This window comes from Cimex lectularius, unplaced genomic scaffold (assembly GCF_000648675.2).
Source record: "Cimex lectularius strain Harlan isolate CLEC.00 unplaced genomic scaffold, Clec_2.1 scaffold243, whole genome shotgun sequence".
In the NCBI taxonomy this organism is placed as follows: Eukaryota; Metazoa; Arthropoda; class Insecta; order Hemiptera; family Cimicidae; genus Cimex; species Cimex lectularius.
The window spans coordinates 315,448-342,549 of record NW_019392791.1 but is presented as its reverse complement, the minus strand read 5'-3'; the positions used below and the strand labels follow the sequence as shown (position 1 = coordinate 342,549).

The 27,102-nt window shown below is 33.8% G+C and overlaps 1 protein-coding gene across 2 annotated transcripts in view; it reads left to right on the top strand.

The window, feature by feature from the left end:
• The window catches only part of LOC112127264 (voltage-dependent calcium channel gamma-5 subunit-like), a 283,147-nt gene that overhangs the window by 156,676 nt on the left and 99,369 nt on the right, over window positions 1–27,102 (top strand). For both annotated transcript variants that reach the window (XM_024227889.1, XM_024227890.1), the window contains one exon: window positions 23,865–23,985. In XM_024227889.1, coding sequence (XP_024083657.1) covers window positions 23,865–23,985 — 121 coding nt within the window. The remainder of the gene's footprint in view (window positions 1–23,864; window positions 23,986–27,102) is intronic.

The window sequence follows — 27,102 nt, the reverse complement described above, 5'->3', positions numbered from 1 at the left end:
ACAGTCGTGTCGTTACCATTTACTTGGACATGAACCATACAGAGAGATGGATTGGCACACAAGGTGCTATTTCGTGGTCGCAGAGGTTGAATTATTCTCTTAGAGAGCATTGAAGAATCGAGTGTATGCCAATCCATTTCCAGTATTGATTATCTAAGGCTTGGTACAACGGATTGTAGATGGTACCAGAGAAATCCGCCCGGAAATGATAGAAAAGGCCACAACTCAAAAATTCCTGAAACGAGCATCAAACGCCTTTATTATAAACATGAATTTTAATAAATATTCAAATTTGCAACAATACAAACAATGCAACAAACAGCTGAGAGTCATTTTAAAAATAAAATGGCTCCATGATGATAAAAAAATTACTTTTTTTTGTAAAAAGAGGTTATTTTTTTTAAATTAATATATATATATAAGTATAACAGTAACACCATGATCCTTATTCTATTCTGAGCCGATTCCTACCCTACGTTAACTTGCTAATACCATTCGTTTTCGAAATAAACGAGAAAGGCCATCTTGTTACAAAAGGCATGCTCCTCACGCATCTTCCATCGGGCATAACTCAGAAATGGTCGATCGTATCTACATTTTCCTTTCAGTAAAAATGTTCAGTAAGCTCTACAATCGAATTGTTGAAAAAAAAATTATAGATTCTTATTTAAAATAACAAACTTAGTGTAAGGTGAGATAGTTATGGTAAATCTATTACCACCACGCGATTCTTCGTCAAAATTAACTTAGGGTTTATTTGTGACAATTTATGATAATACACATTATCATCAGACATGTTACCAGTGCTAATGGTTAAAACATATATGTGAATTTTGCAATAATTATGAACCCAAAAGTTACAACACATTTTTCGTTAATATTTCAAGAACCTCAATAATTAAATTTGGTTTTTAAGTAAATAAAATGTTGTGGAGAAGATATTTTTAAAAGTATGACAACCCACAAGACGGAAAGAATGACGTGTAAATTGTATAAAAGTAAACCAGTATAAAGATAAATCATATGAAAAAAATCGAATGTAAGCCGAAGCAGTGTCAGCTAACTGAGAGAGAACATTGTAATTAGCCCGAAATGCATCCAGTTTAATAAAGAGAAAACATACTTCAGCTCTTCCGAAAAATGTCTGCCTAATCTCATGGATAAATAAGAACTAGTAAAGAAAAGAAAAAACAAAGATTTTATTTACATATATTTGCTTTCTTGGTTTTGCGCTGGTTTGTAATGAAGGGATTCCATAATTGAGTATATTTTGGTGTATTTGTATACAAATGAGGAATTTATTTTCTTCTATCTGTGATATTTTTGTCCCAAAAAATATATGTACATTTAATGAGCATAAAACGTTACCATGTTCAAAAAGTAACGTATTGGTGTTAAGTGAAAAAATAACTATAATTAACAAATAAGTATATTTTTTAACGCAAATTATTCCATAAATAAGAAAACCAATGACCAACAACGGTTCTTTTTTTTTAATCAATAAGCATCAGATTGTCTTCACTCAGTGTAACTACCGTAAAATGATTCTTATGATTAAAATTTAGATTTTTATCATTAAAATGATTGTTTAGTCTAAAGAACAAAATAAAAATAATAAAAGTTTTAATAAAATGCAAAACAAGTTTAGTTACATTAATGAACGATTATAGGGGTTCTCTTTAGTCAATATTAACTTTGCTTAATTGACAGCCATTAATGTATGACGTGCGTCATTAACAAAATTTTTGTTGAATGTTTATTAGGGTTAAATTCAATATCGGCCCGATAACTAAACAAGACCGTTCCAACCAAAAAAAATATTGGCGGGTGTGTGCAAACTGTCGGAAAGGGCCGAACAACGGGCAAAAAGCATTGACGTCTGACTTTGGGCATTGACTGCGGCAAAATTATCACACGCTCCATATGTTGCGTAAAAACATATTGAATGGGATATATCACGTGTTTTTATTAGCCGAGTTTCACCCCCTTTTAGCCTTATTTCGAAGTATGCAGTTTTCAATTTTTTTTCAGTTCGATTTTGATTGATTACTTGACAGGCACGTAAATGGCCAGTTGCCTGCCTTATTCAACGCGGCAAAAGAAAATTCTTGTTCCATTGTAGTATAGAACTAACATGCAAAAAACCTTGCAGATAAATAATGATGAGAAAAAAAATTTACATTTAACGTAAATATATGTCGTTTTTGGAGAAAAGACTACAAAATGTAGATTAATTTTATGAGGATATATAAATGTCATGTGCTACAAAAAAAAAACTGAGAGATTTTGTTTAGAGGCCTGCGGGATGATAAATTTATAGTTTAGTAGTCTCCGACAATTTTGGTAGACCTTTTTTCGCTACTTTGGCTTGCAAAACGCATCAAGACTTTTCACCATCCTTTTCGGCCATTCGGATAAAAATTAACAACTAATTGACAACCAATATGGCAAATGACGAACCAAAACAGCGAGGATATCAAGAGTATACAAATTTTACCAGATCGATAAATGAATTTGTTTTAAAACTGACAGTATATTTATTAGTCTTAATTGAATGTACATTTTATTATTAGTGTTTTGAATTGTAAAAATTGATAAAATGAATAAAAAATCTGATGTAAACTATTAGAACACACATCATAGAAGGGAACTTGTCCTTGGAATTTCTCATCTGCACTCGAGAATAACTACAGTTTGTAGCGAATTATTGACTAGATATAGTAAAAAAAAAGGCCAGTGTGAATCTTGTGCTGTCAAAGAACGGACTGCCTTTTGGATTTCTGGGTTTAGCCGTTGAGTACCGATTCATGAGTGGCGGTGAGTAGGCATTTCCTCGGGGGCTAAGAACATTGGCTGCTGCGTCGAGCTGAGAATAACTTTTGTAATGCTTTTGTTTGTTCGTCGTTATGTTAGAATAAACTTTAGCGTAAATGCAAATTTGGACATAATTTGGATATGTAATTATACGTAAAAGAAAGTTAAATGCCATTTTTATAAAAGTAAGGTAAAAAAGTATGCATTTATTTATTATACTGAAAAGTCCGGCGATTTTTTTAATCTCATGCACAACAACGGAGTATATTTATTAATACATTTGATAAGGTTCTGTAGTTGCACAAAGGTGAATGAACGAATAATCAGCACAAGAATTTACAAGAAAAGTAAAACCGCAATAAATAGACCATTTGGCAATAAGTTTTCGGACACGGAGACTAGGAAGCCAATCAAATTCCCAAAAAACAAGCTTAGTGAAAAAAAAAATCAATTCCAGGCATTCAGGCACCAATCCACTGAAAAAACCTTGCCTAAATAGTAAATTCGACCAAATTAGTCACGCCCACTTTCTCTTGATTGGACCTTTGCCCAATGGAAATATATTATCTTTTTAAACCCTGATCAGGAGCGGATAATCCAATTTACTCTAGTTGGCGAAAAACAATAAATGGCTGGCATCGAAACTGTATAATTTCTTCTTTATTTATTTATTAAGAACAGAAAAGTTTGAGTGTTTAAATTTACGCTCAAGTAAATGTATTCTTAATAATTGAGATTCAATTGCATGAAAACGGTCAGTTAATGTACTGAAAATTGTCGGACTTAAAAGTTAACCGTTATGTTCGAACGTCTATGAAATTAAATGATGCGGGCCAAGCTCGTAAATATGCAAGGGTCTAATGACTTGATAATACTTTATCACTTAAAACCCACGGCACTATACGCATACGCGGATGCGATTAGGCGAGTTGGCTTCGGTGAAATTTGATTTGGACAAAGTTTGCGGCCAAACAGTGGAGAATAATTAGACGAAAATGAAAGTTGGGAATTGGGGAACCGCGCCGAATCGTTAATTCTCATCATCATCATTATTCCTTTCTTATAGGATATACGTATAACCATTAACGATTCCATGTACAAAATCCATGTAAACGTAAATGAACAAATTGTAAGGTAGCTTCGGGAGCTATAGTCACTTAGGTGGATATATATACATTTATTAATTTATAATAAAATTAACAGTGTTACAATAAAACATAGTCTTTAAAAGAATAACTTAATTAGTCTTAACTTATAGATTCTTTGAGGTGCCATTATTTAATTGTTATTATGAAACAAAATATAAAATTAGACAACGTCAAATGGTAAAGGACTTTCTTTTAAATGCCTGATTCACTAGCAAAAGAATCATTGGGCGTGAAATGGGTGGGCCGTTAAAAAGCGCACCGTCCCCACCAAATAATAATAATAATTCTGGCATAATCCAATTTGAAACAGGCCATTTCATTTTCTAAGATAATGAATGGGGTCAAAGGGAGGGCATGCCTTCCCCAGCCTCGACTCAGCCGCCAGAAACATAGTAAATCAGACTTATCGTTAATTATTGCACTGGAACAGCGGAAGGTCGGATAGGAAACATTACGTTAGCTTCATGTATGAGTTTAATTAATCAGAGAAATCTACAATAATTTTTTTTAAGTTAAACATATTATTTCCCAATGTATCGTTTACAAAAAGTTTATCACTGTAAGCCCTTCGAAAAAATGTTTTTAAATGCATTTCCCTTGTAAGCAAAACATTAAAGATTTATATTTATATTTTTAAAAAATCAGAGCATTTAGTAATTGAATAAATTGTTAGCTAACAAGTAGGACTGTCATTTTGGGTTTTTTTCGTAAGTCATTCTGAGATCACAGGTTATGTCTATGAATAGTCAATATGGCTAGCAACCGATATCCTATCGCTCCCATGATGTTTATATAATTGTAATAATCTGACTGCTAGTTTGACGTGCGATGTTTAATATTAATTTAGAAATCGTTTAACGGTCACTAATCACCACACACACGTTTAATATTAAGTTTACGAAGTCTGCCACCTGTTATTTCTTTTTCTTTGTGAGGACCCATTCTATTACAGAGGATCATGTTTGATCTTGTTATCCCAATTATAGCGCCTTTTAGATCCTTCTCGGGCAATTTTGTCTGTTTATTTATTGCTCAGTAAATTTTTTGTTTTCCCAGATTTTGGATTCACTTGCTGACTATTTTTGAATTTGTATGTTATTGTTAAATTGTTCAAAGAAAATCCAAGCTTTTGTGAAAACAAAATTCTGCACATGATACATTTTTTTAATTTTTCATATATCTATTGCATAAAAGATGTCGTAATTTAGAAAAGCTGAATCGAAATTCTTTCTTTAGGAAATCGTTATTTCTGAATTGTGACTCTTAATAATCTTAATCTTGTTGTTATCCTAACATCATTAATGGTCTAATTACTATTTACTTTTTTTAATTTTGTTCTTGTCATAATTTTTAACGAAGCGGTTCGTTTTAACAAACAAATTAAAAACGTGGGGAGAAGGTTAAATAGAAAGTTTTTCCTAATATGTAGAAAATGAGGCCGGGGTCTTAACAGCGATTACGGTGATCTCGAACTACTCTGGCAGTTTCAAGGAAGCGACATTAGCAAGTGTAAAAGCCGGAGGACGCGCGTTAGAAGCAGTCCGTAAACGTCCTCGATAAGGCTTGTCTAATTAAATATTGTTAGGAAAGCTCCCTTCCAACAACAGTAAACTTCATTAGACGGGGCCAACCTCCTTTTGTTATTTTAGATTCTCTTTAGATTTCGCTTAAGGTCCCTCCAACCGACAAACGTCGACTCGTCCGGGAATATTTTATTCAAACACTCGTTCCGGTTAACTTGACGACCCGGCTATTCGTATTTTTATACAATAGAGAAACCCTTTTGCGTTTTTATTCCAGCTTGCGCTTGAGACTTATTATACTAAGAAAACGGACAAGAAAAGAGGGTTAGATATGGGCACGCGATGTCTGCGGTTCCGCCAACTATGTACAGTATGTATATCTGCGGTTTCCTCATACTATCGCTCGTAGAGGTGGCATGCAAAAGCGGCTGGAATTTATATAACTGTCCTCCATCTCATCGTATTGTATTTTCCTACAGTTCTTTTTGACATTTTTGCAGGTTTACCACGTGTTATTATTTTACCCAAAACAACACAGTTAATTAAGTATCGAAACTAATAAAAGTATTGTTATAAACACATTAATTTCCGATAAATTTTAAGGCATCAATAATATTTCAAGGACAAAATTCACATAAATATATCACACACCGACAAGAAAAGTGGCACAACTCAACAAAAGAGTCAAATGGCAGTTTAATTTTTTTGACTTATGTATTAATTAGACGCCATTATAGTTGTTGGCAATAAAAACTGTCATATTCCACTAATATTGTCTTTCGTTTTTCCAAGACAAAGACGAAAACACAGAACTTGACAAATTCAGCTGTACTACCCTTAAAAAACAACTCCTTTTTGTGTTGTGAACTTTTTGTGGTATTTATTGGCTCTCAGTAATTTACGTTAGTGCTCTTACTATAATGGTGGTCAATGAAAGACTGTAAGAGTATCAATTTTTTTGTATACGTAATAGACAACATACAAACTAACAAACGAGCATAAATATCCATGTACTAAGTTTTAGTAAGATTATTTTTGACCCAAATGTGCTTTCTTGATGGAGTCAGGGTTAATTAGTTATTTAAAATACAAAATTAATGATTGAAATAAAGGTTTTGTTGATTATTAAAAATATTGTAATTAAAACATTAAAAACCCGTTAAAACTTCAATGTAAAAGTTAAAAGACAACATTGTTAAAAAAAATTATGAAAAACCAATCTTATAATTAAGAATTTATTAAAATAAAAGAAATATATCTAAAATAATTCATGAACACTTTAGATCAAGGTATGGTCTTGAAGAAAAAAGCATATTTTGTTGTTCCTTTCGACCTATTATGAGGTCATTATCAGAGCCTAGATTAATTTCACATTACGAAAAACATATTTGTACAATTGATTTTAAAAAAATTTTTCGTAATTTGGAAATGTGACTCCGGTACAGCATAAAATCCTTCACTAAACATGAAAAACTGACGTAACTGGAAATGTGCCACTTTTCCTATAAATACACACATCGATACTTTAAAGCTCCTTACAGAACTAAGATATGCCACTTTTTGCCATGAATGGTGACAGTGCGTTCCTGCCAATTTAAAATGACACAGCAGCAGCTAAGAGCTATGTACAGTAGTATAATTTTTTTTGTAGCATCACACATCCGAATACTTCCCAAAAAAAATAATCTGTTTTTATAATTTTTCGACTTATGTCACGTTTCTCGTGGGTGTGCGATATATTATTTCATATTCATACAAAATCTCTCTCTCTCTCTCTCTCTCTCTCTCTCTCTCTCTCTCTCTCTCCCCCTCCCTCTTTCCCTAAAAATGAAAATCTCAAAATGTAAGGCTATTGCAATTGGTCACTCTCAGTTCATTAACATAATAAAGCTTACAAATATCTCAGGTCTTACTGTTGGCAGTATAAACCATTCTTTTGAAAGCAGTGTTGATTTTATCGGTTTTATCGTACTTTATGTACTGCTCTATCAAAGGAACCACAAATTGATAAAATACTTAACAAAATATTCACAAATACGTACGCTATAAAAAAATATTACCCTACAAAAACCTTACATCATCATAAAATTAGTTCATTCTTTAGTAATGCACATATTCATTACAACGTAGTCTCCGTGAGTGATCTCAACTATATATTACAAAGTAAACTTCAAAAGTACAAAATACGTGCATCCGTTATATCCTTAATCTAAAATATGATTCTAGAATATGCGATGATATTAAAAATGTTAAAAATTAAAGACAATTCTATTTCTTAGCAACCTTTTTATACAAAATACTGTAAATAAAAAATCCTTCACATGTTTGATAATTTTAAATTTCAACGCAATATCCATAGCATTAACCCCAGAGCAGCGACTCACATAATTCATCTACCAAAACACAGAACAAAAGCACTTAGCCATTCATTTCAAATAAAAGCTTGAAAAATCTTTAACTCAATACCCAAACATATAGTACAAATAAAAAGCATAAAATCATTCAATGTAAAACTTAAATAATGCTTATTAAGTAAATACTTTTGGATATAATATTACAAATAAGAAATTGCCTTATTTAATATTTACTTAGTTAACAACACATTATATACGATTATGTTAACTTGTAAAACATTACTGATCATTTTATTATTTTTTTATTTCATTTTTAAATCGTAAAATTATGTCCCAATTGTAGGAGTTTTCTAATCTAGTTTTCAAAAATCTCACGAAAAAACTATATCTATCTTTGTTTATATAACTTTGATTATACTTATTTATCTGTAAGAGTACGTAGCCAAACACTATTTATTCTTGCAATGTTATTCAGAAATAATATGCTCGGTATAAAATTTACCTTATATGTTTAATATCCATAATTTGGGGCTGTGATCTATTAATTAGGTGGTGGGGGGGGGTGTTGCATCAAAGAAAACAATTTTTCTTTGTTCAACTTTTTTAATTTGACCAACCTTTGGATCCTTTTCCAAAGTGTAAACGTTCCAAAGAGGTTTGAACAGATTCACTATATCGTTCTTTTCTCCATCACTTTGTGTTTGGCGGTTCAAAATTATTAAATCTCTCTCGACCCGTTTCAAGCAAAAAAAGGATAGAATTACTTTATGAAACAGTATAGAATAAAATTTTTGTCTTTTTGTTCAACAAAATTGTAGTAAGAATTAAATCCTCATGTAAATTTCTCGACTGTCTTTTTATAGTACTAACTGTGATGTATATAATCTTTAGAACGTTTACACCTTGAAAAGGTTTCAAATAGACCCGAAACGTTGGTCAAATTAAAAAACTGAACCATCAAAAATTATTTTCTTGGCTGCAACACCCACCACCACATAATTATAAGTTTAACTTACTCTAACTTAATCATTTACTTCATTGTTGAATAATAATTTACAATTACAAATTAACAATCATTTGTTATTTTTATTTTAAAGCTGATGCGATTATAAACAAAAATTATAATTGTAATTACACGTTATGTTTAGAAAGGTCCTAGTGATCTAATTTTTGAGTGTATTTTAATCAATAAATCGTTAATTAATTTAAAAAATCATTCTCTCTCTCTCTCTCTCTCTCTCTCTCTCTCTCTCTCTCTCTCTCTCTCTCTCTCTCTCATACAATTTCTCGTTAATTGTAATAAATTTCGTTCGTGACCTAAATTTTTCTCTCCTCCAACGTAGATTCTCATAAAACTAGTTCGTATGTATGCTTTCTTTCCCCGGCATTTCCGTTCGGACGTAGGAATCGATCCTTTGACTGCCTACTTTTGAATTCATAAAGCCTGCGGTTTAGTGATCGGAGAACGTCGTATTTTACTGTAGAGACTGACGTTTGTATTATTATACTGTAAATTTATGCGTTTTGAAGATGGTTCTTTTTCATAAACATTTACAAGGGAAGTAACGAATTTTTATAAACTGTTTTGTTTACGGATTTGGTATTGTTTATTTTTAACAGAGTATTTTTTTATTATAGCACCTAAAAGCAATGTTCAAACTTATTGAACATGAATATCATTATGTATATTATGATGTACATATATATTAGAACCTACTACATTCTACAAAAACAATAGATGACTTTGTAAAAGAATGTTTATTCATAAGTCAGAGATAACATTGCGTGTTCAAACAAGGACTGTTTAGCTAGTTAATAGCCTTTTTATTGTCTGTATCTTATTACATTATACAGGGGTAGAAGTAATTTAGTTTAATATGAGGTATGAGACGTGGATCTCGCTCGGTCGTTATTTAAATATTAAGAAGGAAGGAGTCGGCGTCGCAGGGAGGCACGTAAAACTCTGTCCTCTTAAACTTGTGGCCTCATTTTTGTAACTTGTAAAAGAAAGGAGGAAATCCTGAAGCAGGGATGATCTCGGCGAGGGTGCAGATTTATGTGAGCAGTAACTGTAAAACGGGTAGAAACGGGTGAGAGAGGAGCGTAGTTGTTAGTAACTAAAGGTCTCCTTCAACGGCACTCGCTTCCCATTCTGTTGAAATAGGCGTCTTGAGAACAAAACGCGTTCGGACGAAGAGGGAGAGTATTGCAGACGCTCTGAATGGCGTTGACGATTGAATAGTCAAAGACTTATCCCCGAGGGCTTTTATCCCTTCGCCTCCATCCCAGTAATGGCCCATTTTAGACCGGCTTCTCCCATTCAGGGAAAATATAACATTCTAATCATCGGAATTCTCCAAACAACGAGGCATGTTACTTGCCCATTCAATGGCTTATTTTCTTTTAAAGAGACTTTAAATCGGTTTTCGCTGATATGAACTGTCCTTTGTCAATCCTAACTCAATCTCTAAACTAATATAGAGGCTTTGGTTGACTTAAGATTTTACCGACTTGGTCTATTTGTTTCCTCTAAAGAAATCACACTTTTTAGATTGAAAGTTTAAAACTTTTGTGTTTTAACTGATATTGTGCGTAAGGGAGCCGAAAATACTTTCAATCTTATAACCGCTATCATCCAAATTTTGGTCATTTCAGCCCCAATGTGTATATTTTCTACCTAAGCACACACCATCACTCATTCATAAATAGTTCAAAGAAGTCGTCGATATTCTGCACACAAACTATTCAACTCATTTGAGGATCAAAAGTAATATTCCGCCATCGACTCTCTCACCCTGTACATTTACGCCAATAAATAAGAAAAATTCAACGTAAATTGGTTGTTCTGGATGTTTATTGTCTGTTTTCTATGTGTTTTGTTTGACTTTTACGTTAATGTGTGCTTTTTTTATTAAGTTAAATTTGGGAAATAAAGTTTGCCCAAGACAAAATGTTAAATTACTAGATTAAGGGGATGTCGGTGGCCGCAGTGGTTTTAGGCGATGACACGGCGCTCAACACTACAAGGTAAAGGACCCTGGTTCGAATCCAGCGGCCCTGCATTCGAACCGGACATACTTACGAATGGGCTGTTTTTCAAATCTACTGGCACCCCGATGGTTTATATGACCTCTGCTACTGCGAACCCTCGTAAAGAAAATTACTAGATTAACTCCACCCCTCTTTTTTTATACAGACACCACTTTCTTCCCATTTAACATAAAATTTCTGCATTTCAAATTCATTAAAAAATGATTAAAGAAAATGATATACCGCTAGAAAGCTTATTATATGAAGATGTTACGAAATTTGCCATACTCTACCGTGAAGTTTTCCAATGACGCTGCAAATTCAGTTTTTGTTTACAAATTTTAAATTTTGCAATTTTGAAAGATTTACTGTTTGTTTTTTACGAAAAATTAAATTGAAAATTCTAGAAAGAAAAATTAATTTTTTGATGGTGTCCATCCTGATTTTGAACAACGCTATGATAAGATCATGAGTTGGAAATAAATAGTCTTATCTTATTATTATGAAATATTTCCAAATACCCATTTTTGAACTACTCGCCAAGTCCACAGTCGTTACAATGTAAAAAAAAGTCAAACCACGTTAAATAAAAAGAGTCATTGAAGATGGTCTATATTAGACCGAAACGCGTCTGACGAAATAAATGTCTATCGTAGAAAAAATTTAATTACAACCCATCAAGTCTTTTCAGTTTTTTCTTTTCTCTCTTTCTTTCTTTATTTATTTTTGAGGGTAGATTTCCCCAAAAATGAATAGTTCAAGAGCTACGAATAGATATGTTAAAAATCGTAGATAGTTAAAAAATACATAAAATGTACTGCAAGTATTTGCGAAAGGGTTGAGATCCACGGTTCATAAGAACTGTTTTGCTGCATTAGAGTTGAAAAATCACCTGACGAACTTGGTTGTACGAATAGCGAATCACCCTGTATATTGAATTTATTTATTATGTACTATGTATGTGTTTGCAAGTGTAATCAAACAAATAAAGTGCTTTTTTCAAATTTTATATTTAAACAATAAAAAATAATGTTTAATGAGGTTGATGTTTTACCCGTATCAAGTATTACCCCCATATTAATTACAAATGATAAATATAAAAACAAAAATTCAACTAAACTTAACGATTTATAAATAATTTATAATGAAATTTAGCAAAACTTTAGACCAACAGAACAACAACATAAAGTTATAAGGTTTATAAAGGTTTTGAAAAATATGCAACACTTGTTTTTAGGACGATCCTTGATGGTTCTATAACACCGAGAACTTTCACTTTCAACCTTTTTGCATTCATAGCTTTTTAGATGGTCACGAACAATTCCAATGGTCCAAGTAATTCCGGACTTTATTATTATTTGATTACTGCGTTATGATAACAATAAAAACTGTTTTAACGATGCGAGCCGCTCCAACTGCTGCCCTTATTGCCTCCACTAAGAGACCTTTAACTTGTTTTTAAAACTTACGCTATTCTGAAATTAGAGCAGAAGTAATAATCGGGCCGAATTCACGTCTGGAACATGCGGCACTTGACTTACTACGCTTAATAAAGACAACATTTTCGCTCAATTACTTTTTGTAATTATGTTATGAGAAAATAATATATAACTGTTATGAAATATACTCTATCTATGATCAAGAGAAAAAATATCTATTTAGGTCATTTGTTTCGTTATTAAAAACCGCTCAGAAGATAAGAACCATGCCTGAATCATTACAAGAAACGCTAATTTCGTCTTCACATCATTGAACTAGAAGTTTGGTTAGCTGACTTCCAAAATTATAGCTTTACTAAAATTATACAGAGTAAGCCAAAATATCCTCAGCTCCAAAAGGGTTATTGGAATAAGCCCGAAATGTATTCATGTCAATTAAGAGAAAAAATACTTAAGTTCTTCAATAGACATCAATATCTACAGATTTATTATTTGTTTAAACCAACTGATTGAATGATTTGTTTACATGATGTTTTATGTTTCTTTGATGAGTATACTTTTCCTTCTTTAAGTTCTTTTTACACATTTAAATTATACTGGTAATTATCGAATAATTTTATAAAATGCTTGATAAATTAGTCTTAGAATGTTCAATGGCTTTTTCAATCCGATAAAATCCCTCGGTTCATTGGATTAATCACTGACTTTAAGCTATCCGAAGCACTTTTGTTCCGGAAATATTTCAAGTTTTGGTCACCCTCGGCAAATACTGTCTACCGAGCTTTCCTGGACAACATCCAACAGAACTATCAGATAGTGGTGTATCAATCCCTTTCCCCTGGGAGATAAAGGATATTTGTAATGAACGAATGAAGTGTTTTACTCTCAATTTTCTTCTTTAAAAACCCATTCACGCCACAAAAAAAGGTTTCGAAAAATTTATTATCATGGTTCGTTCAGGCTCGGTCCTATAAATGAACCACCTTATCCCTAATCGGCTAACATTAGTTTGTAGAAGTTGCAGATTAACTGCTTCTTGGAATTAGCATAGATTAATATGAATCGAGCTGGTATTCCGTCGCTCCCTGAGGAAGTGCAGTTGGAAATTGTTGATAGTTTATGCAGAGAGAGACCTAGATGTTTCGGTATTGTACTCCGAGACATGACTACGATTAATTTACAAGAGGGGAAATCGGAAAAGGAATAAATTCAACCCGTGCAGTGATGAGGCCGGGAAACGCCTCAATTTCAAGTTTCACTTGTTCGTTTTGCGGGTAATGCCCGCTATATAGCTCGGCTCGATGGTGCTTTGCGGGGGGGGGGGGTAAATAAAGCACATCGACTAGAACAGAGGCGTCGTTCGTGCCAATTTATGTTAAAAATAAGCTTGTTTCACAACTGCCACGTAACGCCAACAGTTTCTTATAAATTCCCTATTTTCCTTTATACTTTCTTTTGTTACGTAACCGAAGGGAAAAGATCTTATATGGTTTCATTATTTAAACTCTGAGGGTTGTTTTCCTTTGACGGGCCGGAATCCAAGAGAAAAGATATTCTATACAATATGAATCACAATAATTTTTACAAAAAAGTTATATTCTTTTTTCTATACAGATTGTTCGACATAATGAAACAGATTGTGAGAAGGGGACACAACACATGTAAATATAATAGGAAGTATTTGTATTAAGTTCGCGTTAGGCCTCTTTGCAAACTGGAATTAGTTTCATAAATTAAATAATTAGTCTTAGATAGTGTTTATAATATTATTCCAGGTTTAATTTACAACAAAATTAAAAACGTAATGGTCTCAATAAACGTTACTTTTCTTCAGCAAATGAACCTAGCTGGCATCAGTTAGAAGACAACTTGATCTCCTCTTCCCACTGGTCAGTTCTTATAAACCATTTTGGTGCAGATCAATAGAAAATCCGATTTCAAGGCCTAATTGATACAATGCGGATGTCACAGTACAACATTGTTCTTCACGTTATAATTACAGAATGGATTATTTATGACAGTCGTGATTATTTCACTTTTTACTTTAGTTTTTATTCATTATAGAAAACTCAAAATTATGATTTTCATTATAACTACGATGAATAATAAAAAATAATAATTCTTATTATTTATCTAAACCAGTTTTTAATTCACTAACAGGTAAACAATTCCACCCAATTGATTGTTTTTCGTTTTCTCAATAAAAGAAAATTTTCACTCTTCTCTGGGAGACTTGTTTTTCAATGTTTACTTTTTAAGGAAATTAAAATGTTTATTCAGACTCTTTTGAATTCTGAAGCAACAAACTGTTTAGTTTTCATCTTTGTTTTCTTAATTTCAATTTTAAACTTAAAAATGCCACATAGTGTTGATGATGTTGCACTAGGTGTGGCACTTATTGATGACGTTCCATCAGGCATGCGGCTATTGCCATTGGAATTCCCTACAAAATTCTGCGAGACGCCATTAGACGTTTTCGAAAAACTTGGTCCTACCATAGAAGGCCCGGTTCCGGACGCCCTAGGGTAACAAAACCACAGGTTGACCGTTTTTTGACTTCGAGAATTTTGCGAAACCGGCTCCTCACTGTTGTTCAAGCGATTCATCAGCTCCAGGAAGTTCAGGTGTCCAAATTTGTGAACGGACTGCTGGAAAAAGATTATCAATATGGACCGATGGCTTTTCGCCCCGTAACAAGACGAGAATTGACCCGAACAGACCGAGTTCTACGGCTACCATTTGATCGCGAACACGGCCATTGGTCTTTGCTCGATTGGTAGGCTGTATTTTTTTCAGATGAGTGTTTATTTGCTCTACGATGTCCAGATGGGCGTGAAAGATTGTGGAGAAGGCGAAATGAAAGGTACGAAGCCTGTAGTTTTTCCCAGAGCCAACCTTTTCAACGTAGCACAGTGATGGGGTGGGCGGGAATTTCAAAGGAGAGTCGAACAGGGTTGGTTGTTGTTCGTGGAGGGTCTTCGACGCATAGTGCAAACTTACCTTCAACAGCTTAAATCAGGGTCTTAGCCTGGCCAGCACGTTCTCCAGACTAGAACCTGATCGAACATTTATGGGATAACCTCAAAAGACGAATAAAAGCACGTCTACCTTCTTCCTGGTTCACTCCACGATCTTGAAAAGACTTTTTATGGAGAATGGGTTAACCACCAGCAAAGAGACATTTCCAAACTGGTAGAAAGTATGCCGAGGCGTCTTCGAGACATAATTAAGGCAAGAGGAGGAAATACGAGATATTGAAATGTTAATTAAAAATCTAAAACAAAATTAAGCCAAATTTTATCTGTCCGTCTTTTTATTTTCATTTTCCTTAGCAATTTACTTGTTCGTTTTTTTTACTTTTTTAGACTAAGACTCACGGGGTTACTTTTATGCTTAGCTTATATTAATTTTTGAAAAAAAAGAACTTTTTTTACAAAAAAGGATTTTTTTATCATCATCGAACCATTTCATTTTTGAAATGACGCTAGCTGTTTTTATGTATTGTTGAGGATTTGAACATTTATTAAAATTTATGTTTATAATAAATGCACAAATATGCTCCCTGCGTTTGATTCGCAAAGCTCTCCTCGTTTCAGGAATTCTTCATTTATGGCCTTTTCTATCAATTCCGGGCGGATTTCTCTGGTAGCAACAACAGTCCGTTGTACCAAGCCTTAGACAGTCAATACTGCAGATGGATTGGCATACCCTCGATGCCACCACTATACTACTACACTATACATCTCTTCCTATATTTAACCCATCCACAACTTCGGGCTGTATATCGACAAAATACCACTGATTTACGAGAAGGTAAGTAAACCCATTTGAGCATAAGGTATTGAACTGTGGGGTTCAACCCAACATTCGTACTATTATAGTATCCAGATTTCCCCATCCGAAAACCTACGAAAAATACACGCACCCGTATACTCCTCTAGCCAGACAAACCACAATGACCTTACATTCCTTGTGTGAATGATGTGATAATATTTCAAAACATAAAATTCAACAACTCTCTATCATTCAACCCCAATCCATTAGTTTTAAACCTAACATCCCGAACTATCCCTAATAATTCTTAAGATTTAAGTGGCAGACGCATAGCGTCCTGTTGGGCAGGGAAACCTTGCACGTTGACCCTACTAAAAGTGTTACCTCCGGGTGATCCTTCCCATCCTAGTTTCAAATTTTGTTTTAAAATTGTACGTGTCAGCAATTTTACTTGTGGTATAAAAAATAAATACTGTAATAAAAAAATAAAAACTTTTAATTAAATACGTGCATTTCTTTCATTTTTCTATGCATTAAACGTTTGGATAAATTGTTATGGATGTGTAGTTCCAGTCTGAGGAATTGTTTTTGTTTGCTGTAGTTGAAAACGGCGAAATGCTGATACAGACTTTTTTAAGACACCAGCATTGGAAAGTTAAAAAAAAGGACGGAGTTATCTACTACGTCAACGTCGATAAAAGGTTTTGTGCAGAATGAGGTCGTAAGTCCGTATTACCCACGTTCCATCAAAAATTTATTTCGAACAGACAAACGAGAAGCTATCGCCCGACGACTCTGAACACTTGACCCCCCGTTTATGAGAGGTCTTACAATTTTACGAGGGCATCCCAGGGATATTTTGAACCTTTTCAGACGGACGAAGACGAACGTCGCGTTCCTCCGCGCGATATTGAGTCGTTCGCAGCAACAAGTTCGCTGGGGTAATCGATACCGGAAACAGGAAGGGCAGAAAGTAAAGAGGAAATACGGGAGAGAGATAAACGTTATTTGCAAAGGGTCAACTTCGGCTTCCTAATAGCGCTTTTGCTTCTCTGGCAAGGGCGGTCATGAGACCGGAAAACGGTAGTCGGCCCCTCTGGGATAATTTCGGAATATATTGCGGTATATGAAAACCACGCAATGCGAACAGCTAAAACCGAAATCAGAGATAAACATTTGCACGATTTCTTAGTGGTTTCGATGTATCTCCGACTAGCTAACGCGCACAAAAATCAAAACATCATCTTTCCTCCAAACGCCTGAGGTGGTCGTCAGTAAAAACGCTTAGAGTTACGTTTTTGATAAAGCCAGATTTTTTTTAATTTCATTGATTTGATATTTACAACTACAAATATGTTCATTTATCTTTACGTAAGGCATTGGTTAAAATGAAAAAGTTAGTCACTAGAACATTCGAACCCACGACCTTCGGCTAAACACGCCGCTGCTCTACCACTTGAGCGATCGTGACTTCGATCCTCTCGTACACCAATTTCCCTCCTTTTTGCCACTTTTCGAAAATTCGAAAGGTAGGTTGAGATGGAAAGTTGGTGTCCGGGTTGATCGAAGTCAGGATAGCTCAAGTGGCAGAGCAGCGGCGTGTTTAGCCGAAGGTCGTGGGTTCGAATCCCGCTCGTGACACTAACTTTTTCATTTCGACCAATACCTTACGTAAAGATTAATTAATTGAAAGAAGTCAAGAGGTCAATCGGACGACAAAATATAATGTTTGTTCATTTATGTTGAATTTGTTATTTGAGTCTCTTGTAGGAGAATTTGCCCAGTAGCAACCCTCCTTCACAATAAAATCTTTTCACTCTCCACTCAATGAGAAGATCTCGGGGCCACTTTCCCTTCAATCGTCTTGGAGGATTTTCAAGTAGGGTGATAAATGTCGTACTAATAGATTATTATGTGTGTTCAGTGATTGATGAAATTTTTAATAGTGGGTTTTGATGATTTCTTGTATAAACGGGATGTGTAGGTGAATAGTGTAATTTGAAACGTAAAAAGGAGCATTTATAATTTGACAAAGAATTATAGATTGGATTGATTGGAGACGTTGGGAATTGGAATCCTTGATTTGTCCCCACACTTCACATCCGTACGCCAAGAAAGGTCTAATCATTGTCTTGTAAATTGTGAAGAAGTCTTTTTAATAATTTATAACGTCTGTTTGTTTGTTCGCTGGATTTTCAGTCTTGTGTGGGGATTCCAAGTTAGTCGTTTATCCATGAAAAGTCCAAGATAACGCACAAGGTCAGTGGTAGGCATGGGATTCCTTTCATACTCACTGTACGACAGATATTTTTACGTTAGGTAAAATTTATCTGTACGCTTTTCGTTAGGTTTATCTTCGTTCTCCACTTTGTGAACCATATTATTAATTCATTCATTAATTCGTTGTTGTAAGTTAATTAAGGGGTCGGAATTACTTGTAAGAATCGCTGTATGATCAGCGAATTTATGTTAACATGTATAGGAATATCTGCAGTGAATATTGAAACTTGAAACGGGCCAAGTATGCTTCCCTGAGAAAGACCCGCCCTAATGGGAATATAAGGTGAGAATTCAGTTCCCTGACGGACACGGCAAAATCAGTTCTTCAGTTTCCAAAGCAAGATCGAACAAAATAGTAACACAGGGATTGTAACTATAGGAGTGAGAGCCAAACTGGTGAGATGGGCTAATTTTTTGTTCTTCTAGGATGGGAAGGATTCTTTTCAGAATGAGTTCTCGAGGTTTATGGGGCCTTGGGAGAACGCAAATTTCTAACATTTTATTTAAGTAAAGTTGGATTTTAAAATTAATATTAATTAATAATAATAAGGCAAAATAAATCTACAATTTATTGATTGTTATAACAATGCAAATGTACGAGTTATAAACGAGTAGCGTGTAAATAAATACATTATTCGAAAGAATTTGTCCACATCCACAATATACTTGAGTAATATATAGATTGTAAACATCAGACATTCATTTTACCCTGGCAACTCTTCACCATTGTTTACACGTATGAGTATGAAATTTTTAAAATAGTTGATCATATATATCTTGTTTCTGTGAGCCAAAAAAAATTTTAATCCAATAAATTTGAACTTACTTTTATATTTTGTACGTTGTTTTAATTTTGGCTTTGTTTTTGTCCAAATTCGGTAAAAACGATTTTAAAAATTCTTTATATTTACGTACGTTGCGTGTTGTGCGCTTCTATCAATTTGTATGAAAGAGAAAATAAATTAGATAAAGTCTAACGTTGTTAACACAAACTTATGAAACATTATCAATCTTCTTATCAAAACTGGTGTCGGCACCCAAACGGCTTAGCGAAAAACCAAATGACAGTTTACTCATACGTTCTTTCATTTCGTGAAGCAGTAAAAAACATGGCCTATTCCGAGATCGGCTGCAAAATTACTTTCCTAAGGAGGCCCGGTGGTTTGACTTGATACGGCTAAAAGGAAAATTCAGAAAGCCAATTTTCCAGAAATCCTCCAGTGATATTTAGCTGGAAGGTTTTTCAATTTTCCCTAAGGTGTTTTGGTCAGCAAGTGATCCGTGGATTATGACTCAATTGGATTGTCATAAGAGCGCAAGTCTTCGGGTTTTTCAGCAAATACATTGTTGTACGCAATGAAAGTTTCAGTAAATCGTCTTCATAACAAGTAGAAATTTGACAAATATCAGCAGAATAATTGAAACCGCCTTTTTAAATAGTCTCAAATTTAACGCTATTATTCTATTGAAAAATTGTTTTCTGGCTGTAAAAATATAAAATAATCGTGGGGTTGAACACGAACAAGAAAAATAAACGTTTTTGTCATTTTTAAACTTAAGATTGCATTTAGACTGCTTACTTTTAATCTTATTTGGGCCAAATGTCGTGTGCATTGTTCATTCGAGGAGGCCGAGAAGTTCATGATGTTTAAAAGATTGTTGTCATTAAAAAATCAAATAAAAAAATAATTTTGTTAACAAAACAAACGAATGCAAATTAAATTGCAGGGAAGGCCTTACGCTCGTACCCATCCGGCCCTTTCACCAAAGTGGCCCCGCAATTCCTAATTTAATTTCCACCCGGCAAAGTTTTTGCGTGTATATTTCTTTAATTCCCATTTGAAAAATTTCTCCTACTTACAATAATTTACTATTTTAAACAAATAAATATACCAAAATGAGTAAGTAATCAATGAACCAACGCTTAACAATTCCTCAAAAGATTATTGTTTAACTAGATTTTTGTTAAATTTTGCTTTTAAGTTCGATATAGATATTGCACTTAATATTTTATAAACGCCGTCAATTCTGTGTCGTAAGGTTTTGCTGTTTCTGCGCCTCAAAGGAAATAGCAAAGTAGTGGCAAAGTTGGTCAGTTTTATAAAAATTGCTGCAATAAACTTTCACAAAGGCTATCTTGTAAGTTAAGTTATTTTTACAATACAGGTTGAAGATTTACAATTTTTCCATCAGTTATAAAAGCTTTATTTTTTTAAGCCGTAGGGCATAATTAAACAAAATTACTGAAATAACAAAAAGATGATCTTACCCGAGAGGGCTGTACAACTCCGCCGCTCTCTCCTGCTTCTCCAAGCTTGTATTCCGATCAACAAATTGGGAGAAAGCATATGTTTAATGACGAATGGGGTGTCTAAATTAAGAAGGAGGTCAAAAATGAAATAAAAAGAAAATGAGGTTCCAAAATCTTATAAAATAAATAATAATAAATATTTAGTAATATTATACATTATAAAAATAATAATGATATAATAAAACTTAAACATAAAACATAAAAAATGTGGATTAACGTGAGTTGTGACGAAAAAGCATACTGGGGTGGACGAAACTAAGACGATAGAAGATTTTTTTTAGAGAGAGAGATAGAACAAAAAGAGAGAGGCACACAGAAAATTATATAGAGTGAGAGAGAGAGAGAGAGAGAGAGAGAGAGAGAGAGAGAGAGCACTATTTATCGTATACTTTAGTAAGAATTGTGGTGTTAATATAAGACTTTGTGGTGGCTAGAAGGTTTCATAAAATTAGAATTAAATTTTAATAATGTTATTATTAATATTTTGCATTAAAGTGTCACAAACGATTTTATTGGTACGGTGGTGTGACATCTTGAAATTTTCTTAAATCTAGACAGCATGTCGATCTAGATGGCACGTGTAAAAAAACAGTTGAAAAAGCTACATTATCAGTTAGTGACCAGTGAATTAAACTATAATAATTCTATGGTTAGCATAGTACATTAAAGTGTAATAAACAACTTTATTGGGACGGCGTTGTGGCATCTCGTATGTTTCGTCAAATCTAGAGACGGAATGTCGATCTAGATGGCACTGGTAAAAAAAAAACAGTTGAAAACGTTACAGATTGTTAGGTACTGACCAGTGAATTAAACGAGAGTAATTGTATTGTTACATTGCATATTAAAGTATAATAAACAACTTGTATTGGGACGGCGGTATGGCCTCCAGAATTTTTCAGTTAATCTAGATGGCTGAGGTGAAAAACAACTGAAAAGGGTATATTTTATAAGTTATTAAATTCAACTATAACAATTCTATCAATGTGTATTAATTAACATTGTGTATTAAACACTTATAAAGAAGCTCCATAACTGCAAATCGCTCTTCTTAAAATTTACTAACTTCAGAAGAGTCTTTCGTCTTTTTGTCTTTCTCTAATTTTAATAGAATTTTAATAAATAACGTTTTTAAAGCTGTAAATGGGAAAGTAACATGTTCAAGGCATTCCATCGAAATTTTCGCACGTTTGGACAGTTTTATTTTCAAATCCGTGTAAGTCAAGATTTGTTCGCTCAATGCAAAAATAGTTGCACTTGTCGCTTAAACGTTTCTGAACAAACAGAATGAGTGAAGCGTGAAGCCGGCTATCTAGTTTCAGGTGCGGATGATGTGCACAATTTGTCATGAGTTAACAACGCGGTAATCCACCCACCGCCAAGGATTTATTTATGCAACCTACGAGCTAATGCTCTTGTAATGGACTCCCCGTACTTGTTTCTAAAAGCGTATTAAAGCTTAAAACTATAAAACTAAGAAAACTGCAATTTAAATTATAATCAAAGATATTACTCAAAAATGACTAATTTTATTCTTTTTGCACCTTTCATAAGTACAAAAGAATATATACTATTATAAATAAAAATTCTTTTTTTACGTAGTTTTCATTTGGACTTTAGTCGTATAAGCCGGTGTTATTTTTTCGGTGTAGATGGTGTGGCCTCTACACCCGAAAAAAAATCACACCGGATTAAAAAGTCCATGTGTGCTAATTTACTAATTGTACAACTTGGCAATAGAAAATGCCGTTTATTGAAAAGAAATTGGGTCAGGAAGGGACACAATGGTGTGCAAATATATTGCGAGGATTCTCAGAATGTCACTCAGGTTTATTGCTAAAGAAGAACGTGACACTACTGAATTGCTTACCCCGATCGGTCCCATTCCTTTATACCCGATTAGGGGTTTTTCAAATCTGGAAAAATACAAGCTAGTAATAATCCGGAGAAAGAGACGGTATTTCAATGAGCTGCAAGTTAAAAGAAATTAAACTTAACACCTTTCTTTATTTTGAATTCGCTTGACAGAACCGCTGAGGGACAAGTCTAATAACGCCGGTGCTCAACAACGACAGAAAGAAAAACTTGCGAGATAACCCGGTATAAATTATCCGCTTTTGGCTCTTTGACTTATTTCTCCTTCAAAAAAGGATGAGAGGATTATTTAAACATTGGCCATGAATTCAACGAAAGTTTCAAATAAATGCTTACTCGATCATAATTATTACAATTTCTGATTTATTTTATGAATTTATAACAAATGTTTAGCTAAAGCGATACAAACACATTATAAATCAATTAGATGACGTTTTGAACCGTATAATGTGAAACTGCTGATTATAAAATATGCCGCTTTGTGAAGGAAGGGAAGAATGCATATGGATTATAAATCTGCCCACACTTGATGGAGATGTAGACAATTTATTACTTATTTACATTTAATATTAGTTTCATTCCACAACTTTTTTACTGTTAAACTATGCATGTAATATATGAAAATTACTTGACTTTCAAAAATTGTCATACCAGTCTGAATTAACATTTCACCATTACTATTTTATCCTGAATATGACAAAAGCAAAAACTGTTCGAACATTTTGTTTAGAATGCCAATTTTGTTTCTTTTCACAAATTCCTTATAAGTTTAACTGCTAACTGTTAAACCGTTATCAGATCAATTTCAAAATAATAATATTAATCTGTCGTGATTAGCGACCGTTAGTCTATGATTATTTGGAAATCGTGAGATGCGGTCTGGTGTGACGTAGGTTTCAGAAAAACATTTTCTTTATCGTACCAACGTTTCGATCTTTAATGAGATCATCTTCAGCGACTGGGATTTACAAACATCGGCCTTCTTCGTGTTTTTATTTCTTTTCCTGGTCTTTCAGGTGTATTTTGTTTTAAACTCTTTAAAATTGGACCTTCGACCTGGTTACTTAGTCTATCCTTTTAAATGTATGCTTGGTCGATATCCTAAAATGCTAGCCTCTCGTTTGTACCTCGTTGTCACCTACAGAAACATACAACACATATATACACATCACCATAAACCTAGAAGTCTGATCACATCACTCATTGACAAATTGAACTATTTACAAATATTTGCCAGAAAATATGATAGGATGGAAAAATAGAAAACTGTTGTACACTTTATAGGGATGTTTTTAATAAACTTATGTCATTTTCAGGACTACCTTCGCCATCATGCTCTCTGATCAAGTACTCAAGTTGGGATGAGGTGAAGCACACGGACATCGGCGTGAACTGGTCGCCGCTAGAATTCACACCTTCAATTATTACAAGAATGAGGTAACATAAGATCAATTCATAATTAATGGCAGATTTTTAAATGAGTTACAAAAGTTCGTTAGCTTTTCCTGTTATGTCGAGCTTGGTGTACGGTCGAGATGTAAGCGGATTAGGAAAAAATCTAATTATAATACAAATATCAAACGTTTGTTCTGCGAGAATTTTAGTCAAACCCACTCATCCGCGTCCAATTGCCATGTACGAGACAAATTACATTGTAAACTACTGTTGACAACTTAAATTTAGTTACGAACAGCAAAGGATAATTCTTAATACTGTATATTACAGCGTAACAAAACATTATTACTATATATTTCAAATAAATACATAAATAATAACGACCGTTATACAAATCTGGTTATTATGTTTCAATTTTGAGATATTTTTATTTAACAATCGAAAATATTTTAACTGTAATCTACTTCACATTCTCACCTTATGTTCCTGCACAATGAGATTGGTTATACTTGCTAAGAAAATTAATATGAATTTGTTGATTATATTCTCATATCGTCGTTAAAATAATAATAAATTTGACTGTTCATGTTCCAAGTACATGACATTGACAATTTGATATTTTGAAAAAAAAATCAATTTCATTTTTAAAAAATAGCAGATCAGAAGCATAAGGCAGATTGGAAAAAAAACTCTCACTACCTTCGTCGGGTTTTCAAAGAATACCCTTTCGTCGGAACTTTGGAATTATAATTTGTTAATTCATTAAATTAAAATTTATTAAATAATCTTGGTCTTGGTATTGATCGATTGGATAAAACAACAAATTCAATCTGCCTAGCTATCGAAATAAGGTCACCATCAGGGCCTACATTAATTTTATTATTGATTGCATGCATTTATTATTATATTAAATTATGAAGACATATTTTACTATCAATACAACTATACAGATCTTAAAAAATTTTTAAAGATATCTACGAATTAAATCTTACTCCGAGAAATATCGAGTACTCTGGGTTAGTTAATGTGTGAATGTAATTTACCAGTACGAATGAAGGGCTTATCTCCAATTACCTCAAGGAATATCGAACACTCTGGGATGCTGTAAACAAAGTTTGGTGTGTGAATGTATTTATTAGCGTGAATGGGAGGAATTATGTCTAATTACCCCGAGGAATATGGAATACTCAGGGGTAGCGTGAATGGATTGTGGTTTGAGAATGTAACTTATCAGTATGAATGGAGGTACTCATCCTAATTACCCCGAGGAATTATGGAATATGGAAGCAATATGGAATACTCTGTTGCGCTACCCAGACTATCATGTTTTTCGATAGTTTACTCGAGTAGTTACTCCAACCCCCTCGGAGGGTAACGAAAAGACGGACGAGGCGGGAAAGGCCGGGACGTCACAACCTCCGGAATTAACCACCGCAATCCTGCTCTCTATAGCCAAAAGTACAATCTATCAAGTACTCTAGGGTAGTGTGAACGAAGTCGAAAATGCAATTGTAATTTACTAGCGAGAATAGAGGGGCTAATGCCCAATTACCCTGAGCCATGTAGAGTGAATGAATTTACTAGTGCGCCTATCGGGGCTCATCCCCAATTAACTTGAGGAATATCTAGTACTGTGGGGAAGTGTGGACGAAGTCTAGTGTGTGAAAGTAATTTATTAGCGTGAATGAAGGGGCTTATGCTCAATTACCCCGAGGGATATCTGATACTATGGTGTGGTGTGAATGCTAACCAGAACATCGTGTATTTACCTTTCTTATGTGTTTCTATGTATTGGTGCTGTATTATCCACAATTGCCGAGGCATTGAGATACAGAGAGGATAGCAATAGGATAAATAAAAGAGTTGGTTACCGTTATATCATAAAAAAACGTAACTTGGGTGGAAAAAAAGCCCAACAAATTAGTAGGTTTAAAACGCGAGAAAGATAAGAAAAACAAAGCTAACAACGAGAGGGCTGGCAGTGACCAAGGAAATTTGCCGTCCATAAAGCTTAAAAAAGTCTAGAAATTGATATTATTATGTTCAAATAATTTTGAAACCTTTTATCAACAACTTAGTTATATCAATTATTAGTCGTGAATCAAGATTATTCGTGGTTATAGTAATAAATACTACTAGCCAATAGGCAGGTTCTCTGTCGAAACTGTAGTTGTGCTTTTGTTGTAGAGAACTGGACTTTTCGGCAAAACGATTATGGTCATTTGGGTATGTCACAACCTCTGGAATTAACCACCGCAACCCTGCTCTCTGTCGTCAAAAATGCTTTTAGAAAAAAGATTAAATGGACCTGGCAGAGTCAGTGGGCGACAGAGAAGCTCTCAATCAAAAGCACTATCGATAGGTGGCCCTCGAAGGAAGGATCTGACTCATATAAGAGGGATCATCCACACTCAATTATTATATAATATTATTGATATTACATTATTTACATTATTGTTCCATTTTGTATTATTATTGTGTATTGTGTTTATTAATATTAGGCTTATAGCAATCTTTTATTACAGAGAATTACGAAATAGGATTTTAAAAATTAAATTAATCGTCCAATAAACAAGATTACTTTATTATATATAAAGGTTACTTTTTAGATTAAAAAGATAAGTGCATGTACTCTAAGGGATGGACGTTATATTTTTGTTAGAAAATGGTCAGTATTCAAGTCGTGATGAAGGGAAGAGTTGGATTGGCGGAGCTCAAAAAACTGAGTCCCAATTAGCTACTTTAATTTAACATAAAATTACAATATTGGAAGTTGATCCTAATTATATTGGATATAATAACAACTTGATTTCAATAATGAATATAATTTGTCATTAATTTAAAATTAATTGAAATTAAAATTCAGGAGTTTTATTTCCACCAACCGGCGGTAATGAAATATTATGTCAAACCTCTTTTTTCCTCTCTTTTGCCACAATTGCATTGTTCTCATCCCCGATCTGCGGCCTAGGTTATTCTTACGAGTTGTATTCACAATGCCGATGACTTAGTTAAGCTCCCGTTTTGCTGATAAGATCATAAAGTGGGAAGGTGGAGTGGAAGGGGTGAAAAAGCCAAGGGAAAAAGTTCAAATAAGGGCTAAACTTGATGTCAAGTTGGAAACAAAAACAACATTTATAACTCCTGCCGGGACGGAAG